Source organism: Aristolochia californica, unplaced genomic scaffold (assembly GCF_029961685.1).
Source record: "Aristolochia californica isolate CCGP_79_NKW_82.1479 unplaced genomic scaffold, dmAriCali1.0.hap1 SCAF_9, whole genome shotgun sequence".
NCBI lineage: Eukaryota > Viridiplantae > Streptophyta > Magnoliopsida > Piperales > Aristolochiaceae > Aristolochia > Aristolochia californica.
Genome location: NW_027182290.1, coordinates 37,987,910 through 38,003,358, shown reverse-complemented (window position 1 = coordinate 38,003,358; position 15,449 = coordinate 37,987,910). Strand labels below are relative to the sequence as shown.

Sequence of the window (15,449 nt, the reverse complement as noted above, 5' to 3'; positions counted from 1 at the left end):
GTCACCGAAGCCGAAGCGGCCAGGAATTTAAATTTTCCAGAAACAAATTAACAAAAGAAAACTGCCAACTTGTTTACTTTTCAGACGAAACTCGGTGCGTGCCGGACCAAGAGAAACTCGCGCAATATCCCGGTCATTTTAAATCACTTACGTACAATTTTTTCTTTTTTGGGCTCAGCATTCTTTACAAGACATGACCCCTTTTTGATTATCGAAGTCTACCTCTAAGAAATTGCAATTCTCTGACAGAAAGATGCCCATTGACCCCATTGACCGTAGTTTAGCATAATTTGCCCTTAAGAGGCAGATAATGAATAGAAGCAAGAAGCCTTGTCCAGTGAGGATGTGTCGTCTTAACACATTTCAGTACTCTTAGGTCACTGATGCATCAGCATTGTCTGCCATAAACATTGTCATATCTCAATCGGAGAAGTTGAAAAGTTGGATCTTGTTTTAAAGCAAGAGCAAATATGACCTAACTCCATCACACCTAACCAGGGTCTGCTCTAGTCGCTGCAGAAGCACACAACCAATCCTAATTCAACGGAAAAGCAGAATGTCAGGCTGCCAAGTCTTTACTTGAAAGGTTGAGCTTTCTGCTTTTAACGTAAAATGTCTGCGGCAATCTCGAAATACTTGTTCCTCGACTGGCCTGATTTTGACAAAATTAACTTAGCAGGAGGATTTGTCAACTTTAGAATTTCTATGACAAAGCATCGCGGTAACTCCAGAACTATTGAGCTTGATATCCAGATCTATAAACATACCCTCTACTTGACTCCATCACTAGTGTCAGCATTAACCAGCTTCACTCCTATCAAAGTTTCAGAGGTTAAACAGCGCCTCCATGCCCGTAGCATGTCCTACTTTCGCAAAATGCTTAACCTTTTTCTTTTCCTATATTTTAATAAGCTTCACCTCAAACGTTTCATCTTCACGGGTAAAAATTTAACAGCTGAAGTACGATTAAAATCCACAAGAACAAAGATTGAACACCATATGATCAGTAGATTTAACAAAATCGGCGGCATTTATTTCATCAAGCAACGTTAACACCACATGTTGACCAGACTATCGCTGCAAGAAACCCACTAAGAAAGCAACTGACCAGCTGGCATTTCATACTGGACATGAAGGTTTCTACCTGCGAAAACGTAAAAATCAGATCAGATTGATGAAGCTTCTCTACTTAACATCGACAGTAGAAACAGAAACAGGCACCAAATTCGAGTGAAAGAAAGGAAACAGCAGGAAAATACAGCAAACATGTTAGCTGTAATGGAAAACAACAGCATTCAAGTGAAAAAGCATGCATAAGCATATTTAAGTAGTGTTTTTTAGTCCTTAGATGAAGCCTTTTTAAATATTGAACAAAGAGACAACCACAACATGCATGATAACAGATTTAACAAATTGCCAAACTGCATCTTCCAGTGAAGAGAGAAACTGAGAGGGAGGCTTGACATCAAAACCCTCAAAGGCATAACATAGGCTGATGCTTATATGGTACCCAGTAAATTCCATTGGGGTAAATTATGCCATCACAGGAGAGCCATGTGCCACAGGCTCCTACTTCCCAGCCTTAGAATGAGATAAAAGTGGGAGGAGTTGAACCAAGCAGGAGTTAGTACACAGCGTGGCTTGGTTTGATATTTACCCAGCTTGAACAAAGCCTCTAATAGAATACTCAAGCTCGCCTACCACTTAAAGCGGTTTGGCTTGCACATGACGTAATCTTTCAAAATGTTAAAAATTCAAGCTTGGCTCAAGAGGTCAACTCAAGCTTGCTTGGAAGTCTGAGAGCTAGATCAGGAAAAACAAAAAGAGAGAGTAGCATAAAAGGGCTATAGCGCTTGAAAAGAGCCAAAAATAAATTTTTAAGGTTCAGGTCAACATACCAGCTGCCATTCTTAAAAAAAAAAAGTTAAAATAAAACAAAATAAAATAAAAATAATCATGTACCAAGTGACATGTTTAAGAACATCAAGAGCAGGATACAGCATGCATGGAAATCTCTGTTATGCAGTACTGATATATTGCACTTTGATCAGGATCAATTAGTAATGCAAAGACATACAAACAGGTGTTGCACATTAGTTCACTTAATAGGCCACTAAAGTCGTTGGCATCCGCATGGTCTCATGTGTATCATTGATCACTGTAGCTTAAAGTTGCCAGGGCAAGCCAAGTGGCTTAGAGACCACCAGCCAATTCATAGAAAAAAGGAGAATAAAGACATTTCTAATGAAATAAATTGAAAAAAAAATGTTGTTAGGAAGAAAAGCAAGACAATTTCTGCTTTATTTCAGTAAATTGTTTGCATCAAATATAATGACTTCTAAGAAAACCTAGTTCTTCATACAATCATCACCTTGTAACAATGGACCTATCATAGATGTCCAGATATGCAGGTTAAGCAGTTGGAGGAAGCATTGTAATTGTTGTAGTTGATATTTATGTTTGCCTACTATTAGAGTAGATTTTTTTTTTTTTATGAAGATGTATTTATTTAAAGAAAGGAAAAAGAAAATTACAAAAGCGAAGGGAGCAAATCCCTTACAACGAGAGATTGCAGAAAAGCTCCCTCCTTGGCAAGCACATCTGCTGCCGAATTTGCAAATCTCGGAATGTAAGACCAAATACAAGAAAAAGAAGATACAATATCCAAAATCTCCTAGAATACGTCCTAGTGCCTCCATGGGGGAGAGGAATTGCGCTGGCACCAACCAATCACCACCTTTGAGTCCCCTTCAATGTGAATAGGCCCACTACATTTGTCTTTGAACACCTGCAGTCCATTAAGAAGGCCATGTAACTCAGCCGACGTTGAGTCGGAGATGCCTACAGGACCAGCATAAGAAAAATATTGATTCCCAGATGAGTCTGAAATGACACCCCCAAATCCCGCGATCCCGGGATTGCCAAGAGAAGATCCATCAAAGTTCAGTTTTAGGTAGCCAGTTTCCGGAGGGGTCCATTCCTGCATAACTGGGATTTTGGCTCCCATGTGCATCCTCGCCAAATTGCTCCAGTTGTCTCAAATGTCGGTGCCTTTGAAAGAGGAGAGGGGTTTTTTTGTCAATAGCCAGGTTGATATTTGCCTTGTCACTCTGTCAACAACTACTATTAGAGTAGAATTGTTTCTTAACTTATGGTGGGTGTAGAAAAGACCTCAACATCAGAGGCAGATTGGTCCACCGCCAATGTAATGTTAAGTATATATATTTACTGAGCCTGTTTTTACTGGTGAAACTTGATCCTCACACTAGAAACCCCCGAAGTAGCCATTGAGCCAAAAAACCTATCACTCAATCAATGTAATCATGTTTATATGAGTGGTATCAAATGAGAGAGGGGTCAATTTCTACCCTGATCACTAATTCTTTCTTTTGATGCACACTTTTTTCTCATTTCTCTTTCAATTCTCTCTCAATTTTTGTCTTATTTTTTAGCCCTTTAATCACTGTTTACATGGTAACAGAGTGAGATGAGACATCTAGGTAAAGATCTTTCATGTTTTTCCTCTTTGTTTCCTTTCTGTCTGTCTGCACAACTGTTGTGGGGTAAAAATTAAATGTTTTTCGCCTGCATGGGTCCCAAATTTCACCCTTTTCTCCTATGGGAAAGACATCCGAATTAGACGTTTGTGGCTTTTTCTATCCACCCTTTTGATCTAGACCACACTGTTTTGGGTAAAATTTCATTATTTTTCTCCGATGTGGGTCGAAAAGTCTACTCTTTCTCAATCTTTTGAGCCATAACTACTAGGTTAAAGGTTTGAATAAGTCATAAACTCTCTCAGCTACTCTTTTGGTGCCACAGCTGGGTATGTTTGGTGTGACTTCCAATTGTTGCAGCCCTGCAGACTTGTGTGGCACCAATATTGCTCACGTGTTGCTCTCTATTGGTGTGATCTGATATGATTTCCTTTCTTGTGTTGTGCTGGTTAGTGTTTTCAATGTTGTATTGGTATCTGCGAAAAGTTTACAGAGCTATTGTTGTTTTGCTGGTTGCTGATTGGTTGTGTTTGATACTTGAACTAGGGACTAGAAGATATTAGTGTTTAGGGAATTTGTTTGGCGCTAGTATAGCTGATTCTGGTTCAGCTGCTACTTTTTTCCTGACATCAGAAAAGAGGATGAGAAGGATAACCATGTTATTAAAATTACAGCTCTTAAATTGAATGGTAAAAATTATATGTTATGAAAATTTACCCTGAAGAAAAGGAAAATTTTCCCTTACTTAGTAAAGCACCTCTTCCTCTACCTGCAAAGTGGGAATCTGAATTTTTTCTTGTTATGTCAGGCGACTGAACAATATAGAGGTGCATATCAGCAGTGAGGATGTTATATAAGTATCTTTAAATATTTGGATCTCTTAGTAAAAGACTTCCTCAAGACTGAAATTTGGCTAGGGTATAAGATCTCTATATTCAGGTATTATCGATGTCATGAGGAGACGTGTCTATTACAAACATAATTGTAGGATAGTGGTGTGTGGCAGAAAATTAGTATCTACCATTCAACTACAACAGATGAGAAGACAAAAAGAAGAGGGGAATGTTGCACAGTTCTTCCATGGTCTATGACCAGACTAAGAAACTACTCATGCTCAAGGATTGACTAGAATAGAAGAACCCTTTTTGAAGATACTGTTGCTAAGGTGTCATGAGATAAACCAGTAATTGCACATGTCCATGATTGAGGAAATAAGAATGATATCTCAGCATCCAATACTAATTCTACAGAGGCAATCAGAGGTCATGGCAGTGGTCAGAAAACTAACTCTACAGAAGCTACTATGGGTGCAGGTGCATTTGTGCTGCCTGAGGGAAAAAATCTGGCAGGAAAATTATTTTCGTTTTGACTAAGTTTTTCATTGCAAATTACTCATATAAGAAAAAATTCCCATTGACCAATTTTCTTACATTTGTTCTGCCACAGGAAACAATGAAAAATTAATTATAGTATTTGTGTCTACACTTGGAACAAAAGGAAAAGTATTGTAAAAAAATAAAAAGGAGGTAACACATGAATGATCAAAGACCATTTTAATGCTTCTTAGTTAGTTTTCCTTTGATTTCTTATTAAAGCAATAGCAAACTCATTCTCCACCACTTAACACTTTGAATGGCAAGAGGAATCAAGTGGAAATTTTTCCAATCCCCAAAATTCAGTACAATCACCAGAAATTTTGGTCAAATGGTAAATTTTCCACAAGTCATTTTTTCCTTTGCTTCCCTATTGGTAGAAAGACACTCTAAAGGTTGAACCAAAGATCAGGAGCAAGGAGCTGAGGCAAAGACTCAGAAAATAACCAACCTGCCCAATGTGGTGGAATAACCATTTATCTGATAGAGTTGAAACAAGTTTGGAAAACCTGAAAGGGCAAATAAGATAGTGTATGGAACTGGAAATTCTTCAACACCCAGCATTGAACCAAAATTGCAACTCTGAGTAAAGATTGAAAAATAGGTTGTCTTGGAATCTAGAAATCCATTTTCTCTTCTATTTTCTCCCCAAATCTTTTTCATGGTATCATAGCAGTAACGCAAGTCTTGTGCAAGTTTCTTTGAATTTTGTGGATCTTCTCTCCATTTTTAACAATCTCCTTGAAGGTATTCCCCACATTTCTGGACTGATAGGGTAAAATTTTCATTTTTTCCCTTTTTTTGCCTATTTTAGCCTATTGGCTAATGATTAGTGCTTCTATTTGACTGAATGTTGGGATTTAGAAGTGTTTAATGATCCTAATTTGAGGAAATTTCTCAAATCTGCCTGCGTCGTCAACCTAATGCTTGCGTCACCATCCATATAGCCTACGCCATCTTGATTTCTTGCAATTAGGTCATTCTTTCATTGATGTATGGTCTCAATTGCTGGAATTGATCACTATTGGTTCTAAATTGAATGAATTGGGTGTTGCATTGCCCTAATTGAATTCGGTGTGGGGCCCACTGTACTACGCAAATATTGAAATTTGGGGAAAGTGATTCCCTTTGGTTAATTGACGCTCTAGTGTACTGAATTGTGGTGTTTGGTGATATTTAATGGCTGATTCCAGCACACAAGTTATTGTCCAAAGGACTGCTGAGAGCTCAGATGTGAAATTCTCTCAGTCTATTCAAATAACTACGATCCGGTTGAATGGATCGAATTATGTAAACTGGTCTAGATCAGTTTTGATGTATTTGAGGGCCAGAAGAATGGCAAAATATATAAATGATGATCCCCCGGTACCTGTTACTGAAGATTGGGTGGCAGAAGATAATTTAGTAATGACCTGGTTGGTCAATAGCATGGAATCCAGATTTAGTGATCAGATTTTGAGTTGCAATACTGCTAAGGCAATGTGGACTACATTGGCTTCCATTTTGTCTCAAGAAAGTAATTTATCAAGTATCTATGAGTTATATATGAAGTTCTTTAATATGAAGCGTGGAGGTAGATCAGTGACAGATTATTTCACTGAAATGAGGGGAGTACTACAGGAGATTAATACATTTCATCCTTTTACTATGAATGTTGAAGACATCCGTAAGAAAGAAAATCAGATTCAAGTAGCCCGGTTTTTGGATGGTTTGGGGCATGAGTATGATGCTATTAGAACCCAATTATTGGTTAATGAGGATGTGACCACTCTTGAGCAAGCTTTTAACAGAGTTCTTTGAGCTGACAGTGCAGTTGTAAATAAGAATGAGTCAGATGGAGCCCTCTCAGAAGCAGCTGCTCTTAACCTTCAATCTTCTACTGGTAAGCCCGACGGTCAGTTTCATGGTGGTAATAATAGAGGTAGAGGTCGCTCTTATACAACCCGTGGTCGTGGCCGAAATGATCGGGGGGATCGAAAATGTGTTTATTGTGGTAGGACTAATCATATTTCTGAGAAATGCTAGGACAAATTTGGTAAACCTACCTTGGACCCAATTTAACAAATATAATCTTCATAAGCCACTGCAGGAATTTGCATAGATACCAACACAATCCTATGGGTGCAGTCTATACCCTCTTCCTCAGCTAGTGTCACTCAAGCTAATCTAGATACATTCGCTTTTTTCAGCTTCAACTCACAATTGTCCTCCAACTTGAATAGGTATTTCCAGCCTACCAATGAACACCCTCGAGATTAGGATGTGTGCTCTAAGTCGATCCATTCTTCAACTAAGGTTGCATCTTCATCATAGTTTGTGGTTGCATCTTCATCATAGTTTGTGGTTGCATCTTCATCATAGTTTGTGGTTGCACCTATAAGCCCTATGATAGTCTAAAAGACTTCCATGAACTACAGATGGGCAGGAATTCCCTTCACGGTGATCCAGATGGCCTGATCCTCGGCATTAGCTTGAGGCTCTCATTCTTCTAGATCCCGGTATCACCCTTTATTTCCTCTTTCAGCGCTAAAATTTGTCTTTTTTCTTCTTCAGATTCCAGGGATATCAGCCAAGCATTTGGCCCCATGTAGTCCAGTATGAGGGGTAATGCTAATCTCCAAGTGCAACGAGTCCAGTATTGTAAGGTTTCCTAGTCTTCATTCTTTCTGGTTGTGTGTGCCACCACACATTTTGCTAATTCCTTTCTCCACTGTTGAGTGATGGCTGGTGATTTTGTTGGTCCTTGTATTGTGTTCGAGCACAGTGACTCTCAATACATTTTCTTTGTTTGTATTAGGATGCATCAAAGGTGCTATTGCTCCTGGTATTTCAGCTGAGGTGTCAGTGACCTATTTTGGGAGTTAGAGACTTATCTTTTTTCGGATGTGTGTTAGCTTAGTTTTGAGCCATCCCCAACCGTTTCCCCCTTTAAGATTTTTGGGTACAACCACTACAACGAAGGCCATTTTACCGTGCATCTCTGTTATCCAGCAGGTTTGTAAGCCTTCTTCTTCATATATTCCTATTTGAAATTTTGTGTTGTGCATGGATACCAGCCTACCTAGCATTGAATCTTTTGTTATTTTGATTAATAGCTCCAGCTCTCTTGCCCAGATTCTAATAAAGGATTGGTGTAAGGGCTCTTCCATGCTATTTTCACTACAAGCTCTCTTCTGAGTAGAATGACATTCATGTAGTTTTCTATTGGCACCATGATGAAGGAGGATTTTGCTTCTTCCAGGAGATTCGTTTTTGCTTCCCACAGTTGTTGGGTGGCCCTCCCCTCTCGATTGTTCTGCCCTCTAGGACATTCACCCATCTCACCTTTAGAATTAGCAAAATTAACCATCTGGCATGCCAGAGACATCTGGTACACAAGGAGGCCAAATTGGATAGAAGCCAAAGCAGATGACTCGACAGGAGGAATGGCAATTTTCTGGGATATCAGACGATTGGAAATGATCAACTCAAAAGTGGGACAACATATACTTGCAATTCACTTCAAATCAATCAAAGATGGGGCTCAGTGGGCAGTAGTATCAGTCTATGTACCTAATTGCAACTCTCAGCGAGAGAAAATGTGGGAGAGCTTGCAGCTATTTTGAACATGTGGTCCCTACCATGGGTGATCGGAGGTACTTTCAATGTAATCAGATTTGGCTTTGAGAAGAAGGGAGGTAGAAACAGACATGCAAACTCAATGCGACGTTTCTTTGATTTATCTCAGTCATGCCTTGACCAAACCCTCTTTATCTGGAGCTGAAATCACCTGGTCTGACAGTCGACCCCCTCCAATAATGGCTAAGCCAGACAGATTCTGGGCAAACCAGCACTGGTTCGACCTATATGAAAATTCAGCGGGGAGAATTCTCCAGAGACCAGCTTCAGATCACTACCCAATTCAGCTTGAAAAATACCCAAACTTATGGGGCCCTCCCCCCTTTCGATTTGAAGATGTGTGGAAAATGGAAAAGGGCTTCAAAGACATACTGCAATCTGATGGCAGGAGTGCAGCAGAAGAGGTCCGGCAGTCTATCAGTTCTACCACAAGTAGAATTAAGGCATTGCGATAAGTAAGACAAATCAACTTTGAGAAGGACAGAAGCTGCCTCCTACACAAAATATAGGAATTCGATAGAAAAGAGGAACAACAAACACTTACCACATTGGAAAATATAGAGAGAGACATACTTAAAGAAGCTTTTGAAACAACTGTCAACCAGGAATGACAAAGAGCTAGATATAAGTGGGTGAAAGAGGGGGGTGGTAATACAAAATGTTTTCATGTTATAGCTTCAGCACATAGAAGAAGAAAAGAGGACTACGACCCTCAGAATGAATGGTCAAACCATAATATAGAAGAGGCCATTACCACTGAAGTCAATCTTACATCTTGCATATTTTCTATCGAGGAGGCATTTTCCAGAGGCACTAAAACTGAAAACACTATCGGTAGAAGGGGCCCAAAGCCTAAAAAACAGTTCACAATGGAGGAAATAGAAGAGGCCATACAAGTTATGCCAATCGACAAAGCACCTGATCCAGATGGGTTCACGGCCGAATTTTACAAGGCAGAGAATTCCTAAAGGGGGACATTATGAAATTATTTGAAGAATTCTATGATCAAGGAATCACAGCCAAGATTATGGTTCTTCTTTCATTACTTGATCCCCAAGAAGAAGGGAGCCTGCTGCCCAACAGAATTCAGACCCATCAACCTAATATTGAGCCAGCACAAGATCCTATATAGAGTGCTAGCAAACAGATTGAGAAAGGACCTTCTACGTAATAATCAATCAGCCTTCTTGCAAGGCAAATCCTAGATTTAGCCCTCGCTACACATGAGCCCATGCACCACTACACCAAAAGAGCATGAAAGGGGTAATATTCAAGCTGGACTTTGAGAAGGCCTTTGAAAAAGTAAGCTGCTCATTCCTTGACTCTCTGTTAACCAAGATGAACTTCCCAGGAAGATGGAGGAGCTGGATTCAAAGTTGCATATCCTCTGACAACTTCTCTATCCTTATTAACAGCACAGCAAAAGGTCACTTCAGCAGTGCCAAGGTCTTAAGACAAGGAGGCCCTCACTCCCCCTTATTGTCTAGTGTTGCCAGTGAAGGACTCTGCTCATTTATATATGCTGGACAAGAAAAGGGATGCCTATCAGGACTACAACTAAGAGCACAACAGATAAGTCCCAATACTACAGTTTGGAGAAGGCACAGTTGCACTATGTGATAGCAGCTAGAGCATATATTGAATATCAAAGCACTACTGAACTTATATGAGATTTTGCTCAGGTCAAAGCATTAGTTGGGAAAATCTGGTTTAATGGGCCTCAAACTTAGTGGATACATGCAAAACCAGATGGCTCAAATCCTAGGTTGCAAACATTACGGCTCCCCTCATCCTATTTGAGAGTGCCACTTTTTGAATGGTAGAGCAACTAAACATCACAGGTAACCAATTCTGGACAGGTTTCATTGAAGATTGGATACATGGAAGGGTCAGCTACTCTCACAAGTAGGCCTGATCATACTAATCAAAGCTACTTTAGCAGGTATTCCAAACTATTTCCTGCCCTTACTATCTTGTCCAACTATTTGGGAGAAAATTCATGTGGTGTGGTAATTTAAGTCAGAAAATACCAATTGGTCAAATGGGATAAAGTTTGCTCACTAAAAGAAAATTGTGAATTGGGTATTAAAAGAATCAAAACTATGAATGAGGCTCTGCTGTCAAAGTGGATTTGGAGATATGCCACAGAAAAGGGGTCACTATGGAGACAAGTAATTGATGCAAAATATAGCGGGAACCCCTAAAATTGGCTACTCCTGTGTAGCAATCTTAGCATAAAATCTCACATATGGAAATCAATTGTCGAGCAAAAACCAAACTTGGAATAGCAACTCAGCTTCCATGCTAGAAATGGCTCTTCATTAAAGTTCTGGAGAGATTGTTGGGAGCGCGACAAACCTCTATGCCTAGAATGCCAAGGCTGTACAACCTGACCCAGAACAAACAAGTGCTGGAATCCAGACCTGCAGAAGTTCACTGGAGCTGGAATTTACATCTAAGGAAGAATCTAAATGACCCCAAAGCAAAGGAAGCAGTTAAGATACTTGCAATGCTGGAGGCACACTACATTTCAATTCAGGGACAAGACAAAATAATATGGAAGCCTTGCCCCTCAGGTCAATTCTCAGTAGCCTCTTTCTACAAATGCCAAATTACCCCTCCCTCCAAACCAGTTCCTAAGTCCGCAGCCTAATTTTAGAAGCTTGTGGGCCCAGAAAAGGTCTTGCAATTCCTATGGGCTGCCTCTCATGAAAACATACCTGTTGAGATGAACTATCTAAGAGGGGACAACAGATTATGAACTCATTACACAAACTCTGTCGTGATGAGGAAGAAAGCTGTAATAACATTCTCATACATTGCAGATTCAGTACATCTATTTGGAATCCCATACTACTCAAATTTGGCATCTCCCTTTGCCTCTAACACTCAGCCTCCTCATACAACAATGTCTCTCATGCCCCTTGGCCTTCTATGGAAAAGCCCTATGCAAATCAGCTTTGGTAGCAGTCCCTGGCACCTGTGGATAGAAAGAAACATCAGAACGTTTGAAGCTAAAAGCAGTTCAGTCGGTGGGGTCATAGAAAAGGTAATTCACATCACATTATTATGAGCACACAGCCTACATGGCTTACCCCCTTTCCCAAGCTCCGTCATTTGGAAATTTTGGGAGAAGTAATCCATTTTGGTGCCCTTAAACCACAGGTGATGGTAGAATGGAAGCCCCCTCCATCTTCCTGGTCTAAATTAAACTTTGATGGACCCTCAAAAGAAAATCCGGCGGCCTTCTCGGGGCCAGCCGGTTGTTTTTCATCTAATGAAGTAGAGTCCTTGGCTCTTTTGGAAAGCATCAAGTTTTTTAAGCAACACCTCTCAGGCCCTTTAAACCTAGAAGGTGACTCTGCACTTGTCATTAGCTGGGGTAGCAAAAAGAATCCGGCTCCCTGGACTATTAGAAAGATCATTGATGAGATTTCAGATTTCCCATATCTGCCAACTCAATTGCAGGCAAGCTTGCCAAATCTGGAGTCGTCAAAGCTTCCCTTTGTTCCAGGACCTCTCTTGACATCCAGAGGATGCTATATAGTGCCTGTATCCAATGTTTTATCCTTCCCTGTACCCCATGATGTATAAAAAAAGATTTGCACCATTTCAACAAAAAAATAAAAAACTAGCAGTTGAGGCATTAGTAGCAGCACTGAAATTAGGAGATGGGAACAATAACATCAATCAATACACATAAGGTATAAATGAGGTTTTATCACTCTATTTGTATCACGGCACCCAAGCACTGTTAAGTTGTTAAGTTCAGGATTGGAAACCGGCAGAAAATGGATTGGTAAAGCTAAATTTTTATGAGTGTTCTCAGATTAATCCCAGTACAGCTGGTTTCAGTGAGAGTTTCTGCTTTATAATACAATGCTCTCCTTTTCTGATTAATCGATTTCACAAACTATAGACTTTTTATACCTCCAAATAGCCATTATTTCAAAAGTTGCTTCTTGCAGTAAAAAGACGTTGTCACCTAAAAATTCCTTATGCCCGATTCAACCATATCCAAACTATCTAATAATTACAAAAGAACCTAATGTATCATCATCCAAATGCAAATTGTTTTCCAAAGTAGACATAAAACTCCACCACCTGGTAATGCGCAAACTGAAAAAATCCTTCGAGTCATTCTAGGGTTCAAATGAAGACTTCCAGACACGATGTACCAACTATTACACTAGCATCAACATATGAGAGAGAAGGAAAAAGAAAAAATTTGCCAGATAAAATTGTGGCACAGAAATAATTCCCATTCCATTTCTAATACGAGAATGAAAATTAGAGGAAAAGATAACAAAAGCACGACATTACATCAAGGTTCCATTAAAAAACCTATATGAACGGATCAGTGACCGTGCTCCTTCGCGTGCTGCTGGTGCTCCAGGTGGCGACGCTCCTCGGGCAGATGAACGAGATAGGAGAAGATCATGCCCCCGAAGCAAACATGAAAAACGGGGTCAATTGAGCTGGTTAAAATGTATTTGCGGTGGTAATTGTCCATTCCTCTACTGATGGAATTCTTCACGTAATCGACAGTCAGCTTTGGTTTCAGATATGATGGAACCTCCCTTACCTTCAGATTTTTTATCTCGTTATAGAAACTTCTCATCGCCATCGCAGATGCTGGACTGAGATCTGACCTCTGTAGCTCTCGCGAAAGTTAACCCTAGCTTCTTCCGTTTACCTTCCCCTCGAAACTCCCGGTTCAGCGTTCAGAACAATGCAACAGAAAGAAGGGACCATTAAGGAGTCAGGCGACAGGGCTAAAATTATCGGACGAGAAAAGTTTACGTCCGAATCGCAGTTAAACAAGAAGGGGCGAATCGCCGGTACGTATTTGCATTTTGGAAAATATATATCAGATTTTGACTTATCGGAAAACGTGGGCCGACTGGCCGATACAGGCATTTGAGAATTAGTAATACTGAACTCACGCACTAGCTTGGAAATACGTATTATATAAATATTTTTTTTTTAATAATTTAAACTTTTAGTGCTTTTTTACTAAGAATTACTTATAAATTAATAAAAAATCCTTTAATAATGAGTATTAGTTTAATAAAATATATAAATATTGAAATTAAACATTTAATTTTATGTATACACTAAATGATTATTTATTTATGTTTTCCTCCATATTTCATTTTTATTTTTAATAAATATATCTTTTTTATTCAACTGGCGGTGAAACACGACAAAGCCCGACTCAATTAATAATTCCCCCATCAAGTTGTTGACCATGTCAGAGCTAGGTGGTTCCATCCACCCCTGGTCCACTTGGGTTAGGTACTTGGTTTTTCGCACTTAACAGACCGGGAATGATGGGTGTTAGAGCTAGGTGGTTCTAGTCCACCTAGGTTAAATTCCGTCTACCCCTGGTCTACCTAGGTTAGGTATTTGACAAAATATATGTAATGACTTTAAATTAAAGTTAAAATATTGTAAAATAATTTGATTAATAATAAGTTCTTTTAAGTACTAAAAAATAAAAAAGACAACATCTGGTCCATTTTAAATATATTGAACTAAACCATTTTGGAACAATGTTTTATCTGTTTTATTATTCAAACAAGAGTTGTCGAGTCCTGTGTCAAACTCGAACATGTCTCGTTTATTAATTCGGTGAAGGAAAAAAAAACCAATGGATGTTTAAGTCAAATAGGTCAGGATTTGGTGAAATATTGCCACCCATAGTAATAAATTTATAAAATTGTATTTACCTTAGATGGAAAAAAGTAGTTTGGAATGATTAAATAGTAATTAATATTATTATTTTATTCTAATCAGTAATTAATGAATATATTTAGGAATTATTAAATATTTTAAATAACATTCTAGGTTATAATTTAATTAAATATTTACATAATATATGAGAAACTAATAAGACACTTACATTACAGCCAATGACATTTATTAATTAACATTATTCGGTGACAAATGACAACCGAATTAGCACCAAAATGTGCGAAATTATGAGGAAAAAAAAAATTCCCCAAAATTTCAAGATGTGATCAATTTTCATTTGCAATAAGCGAAAAAAGGGAAGAAGTTGGTATCTACAAAATTTAAGATAATGTAACATTACCATTTGTCTATAACAACGGACATATAACATGTAACCCCTGTGACACATTATTTTAGAGGAGTTTTGGTGTTAGAGCATAACCAAATTCCAATACATATAGGCGATACATTCAACAATGTTCCAATCTCTCAATGTAGGCGATACAATTAACCATGTTCCGATTTCTCGATGTAGGCGATTCCGCGAAGCTGCAGTGGCAAAAGCTTGACAAAGATTGCACGACGAGAACTATCCATAGTGGAAGCCATGATGGGAGAGGAGGAAGGCACTGCACTCCAAGTCCAGGTATTGACTTTATTTTGAGTATAATTTTCCGGTTTGCCGGAATCAACTCTCGAGTTCAAGCGAATTGGATCAGATTTAGAGCTTGGGTAAACCGACTCGAGAGATGAAATTGAGTCTCCTCTGATTCTCGTCCTGGATCGGTAAATTTGGAACCGACATCGACTCCAATTTTCATAAAATCAGTGTCAGAAATCCTAGTAAAAAAAAAAAAAAAAAAAAAAGCTGGTTATGAGAAATCTGCTCCCAAGCTATAGCCATGGCGGCTAATAAGAAACTTCTTGATAAAGAAAGAACCCACGCGGGTACTCGTTTGCCGCGTCGTCGAAACAACCAAAAGCAAACAAACCACCCCGGTACAAGAATTGATGGATTAAGCATGAGTTAATGGATTATACTCGTACATCCATCGGTTCCTAATTATATATTAATCCTCCGGCGTGTTCGTTAATTTTGATTTTTGTCTCTGACATCATATGTATTAAGAATAGTAAAAATTCAGTAATTGAAAATGTCCTTTTTCTACTTAATCTGCCGGCGTAATTACAGATGAAATGACATAAATAGCCTTTTTACGTTATT

General features: G+C 38.9%; 2 protein-coding genes across 3 annotated transcripts; one reads left to right on the top strand and one right to left on the bottom strand.

Moving 5' to 3' along the window:
• Positions 1-700: 700 nt before the first annotated feature.
• Positions 701-13,300, bottom strand: LOC137941572 (uncharacterized). Of its 2 annotated transcripts, none has more exons than XM_068787041.1 (2): positions 12,812-13,300; positions 701-1,144 (listed from the first exon to the last, which is right to left on the bottom strand). In XM_068787041.1, the coding sequence occupies exon 1, from the start codon at positions 13,113-13,115 to the stop codon at positions 12,846-12,848; it is 270 nt and encodes an 89-aa protein (XP_068643142.1). In that variant the 5' UTR covers positions 13,116-13,300; the 3' UTR covers positions 701-1,144; positions 12,812-12,845. The 2 variants fall into 2 exon arrangements, with proteins under 2 accessions (XP_068643142.1, XP_068643141.1); XM_068787040.1 differs by having other exon boundaries at positions 12,833-13,299.
• LOC137940936 (uncharacterized) lies at positions 6,050-6,670 on the top strand. The gene has a single exon (XM_068786055.1). The coding sequence runs from the start codon at positions 6,050-6,052 to the stop codon at positions 6,668-6,670; it is 621 nt and encodes a 206-aa protein (XP_068642156.1).
• Positions 13,301-15,449: the final 2,149 nt, after the last annotated feature.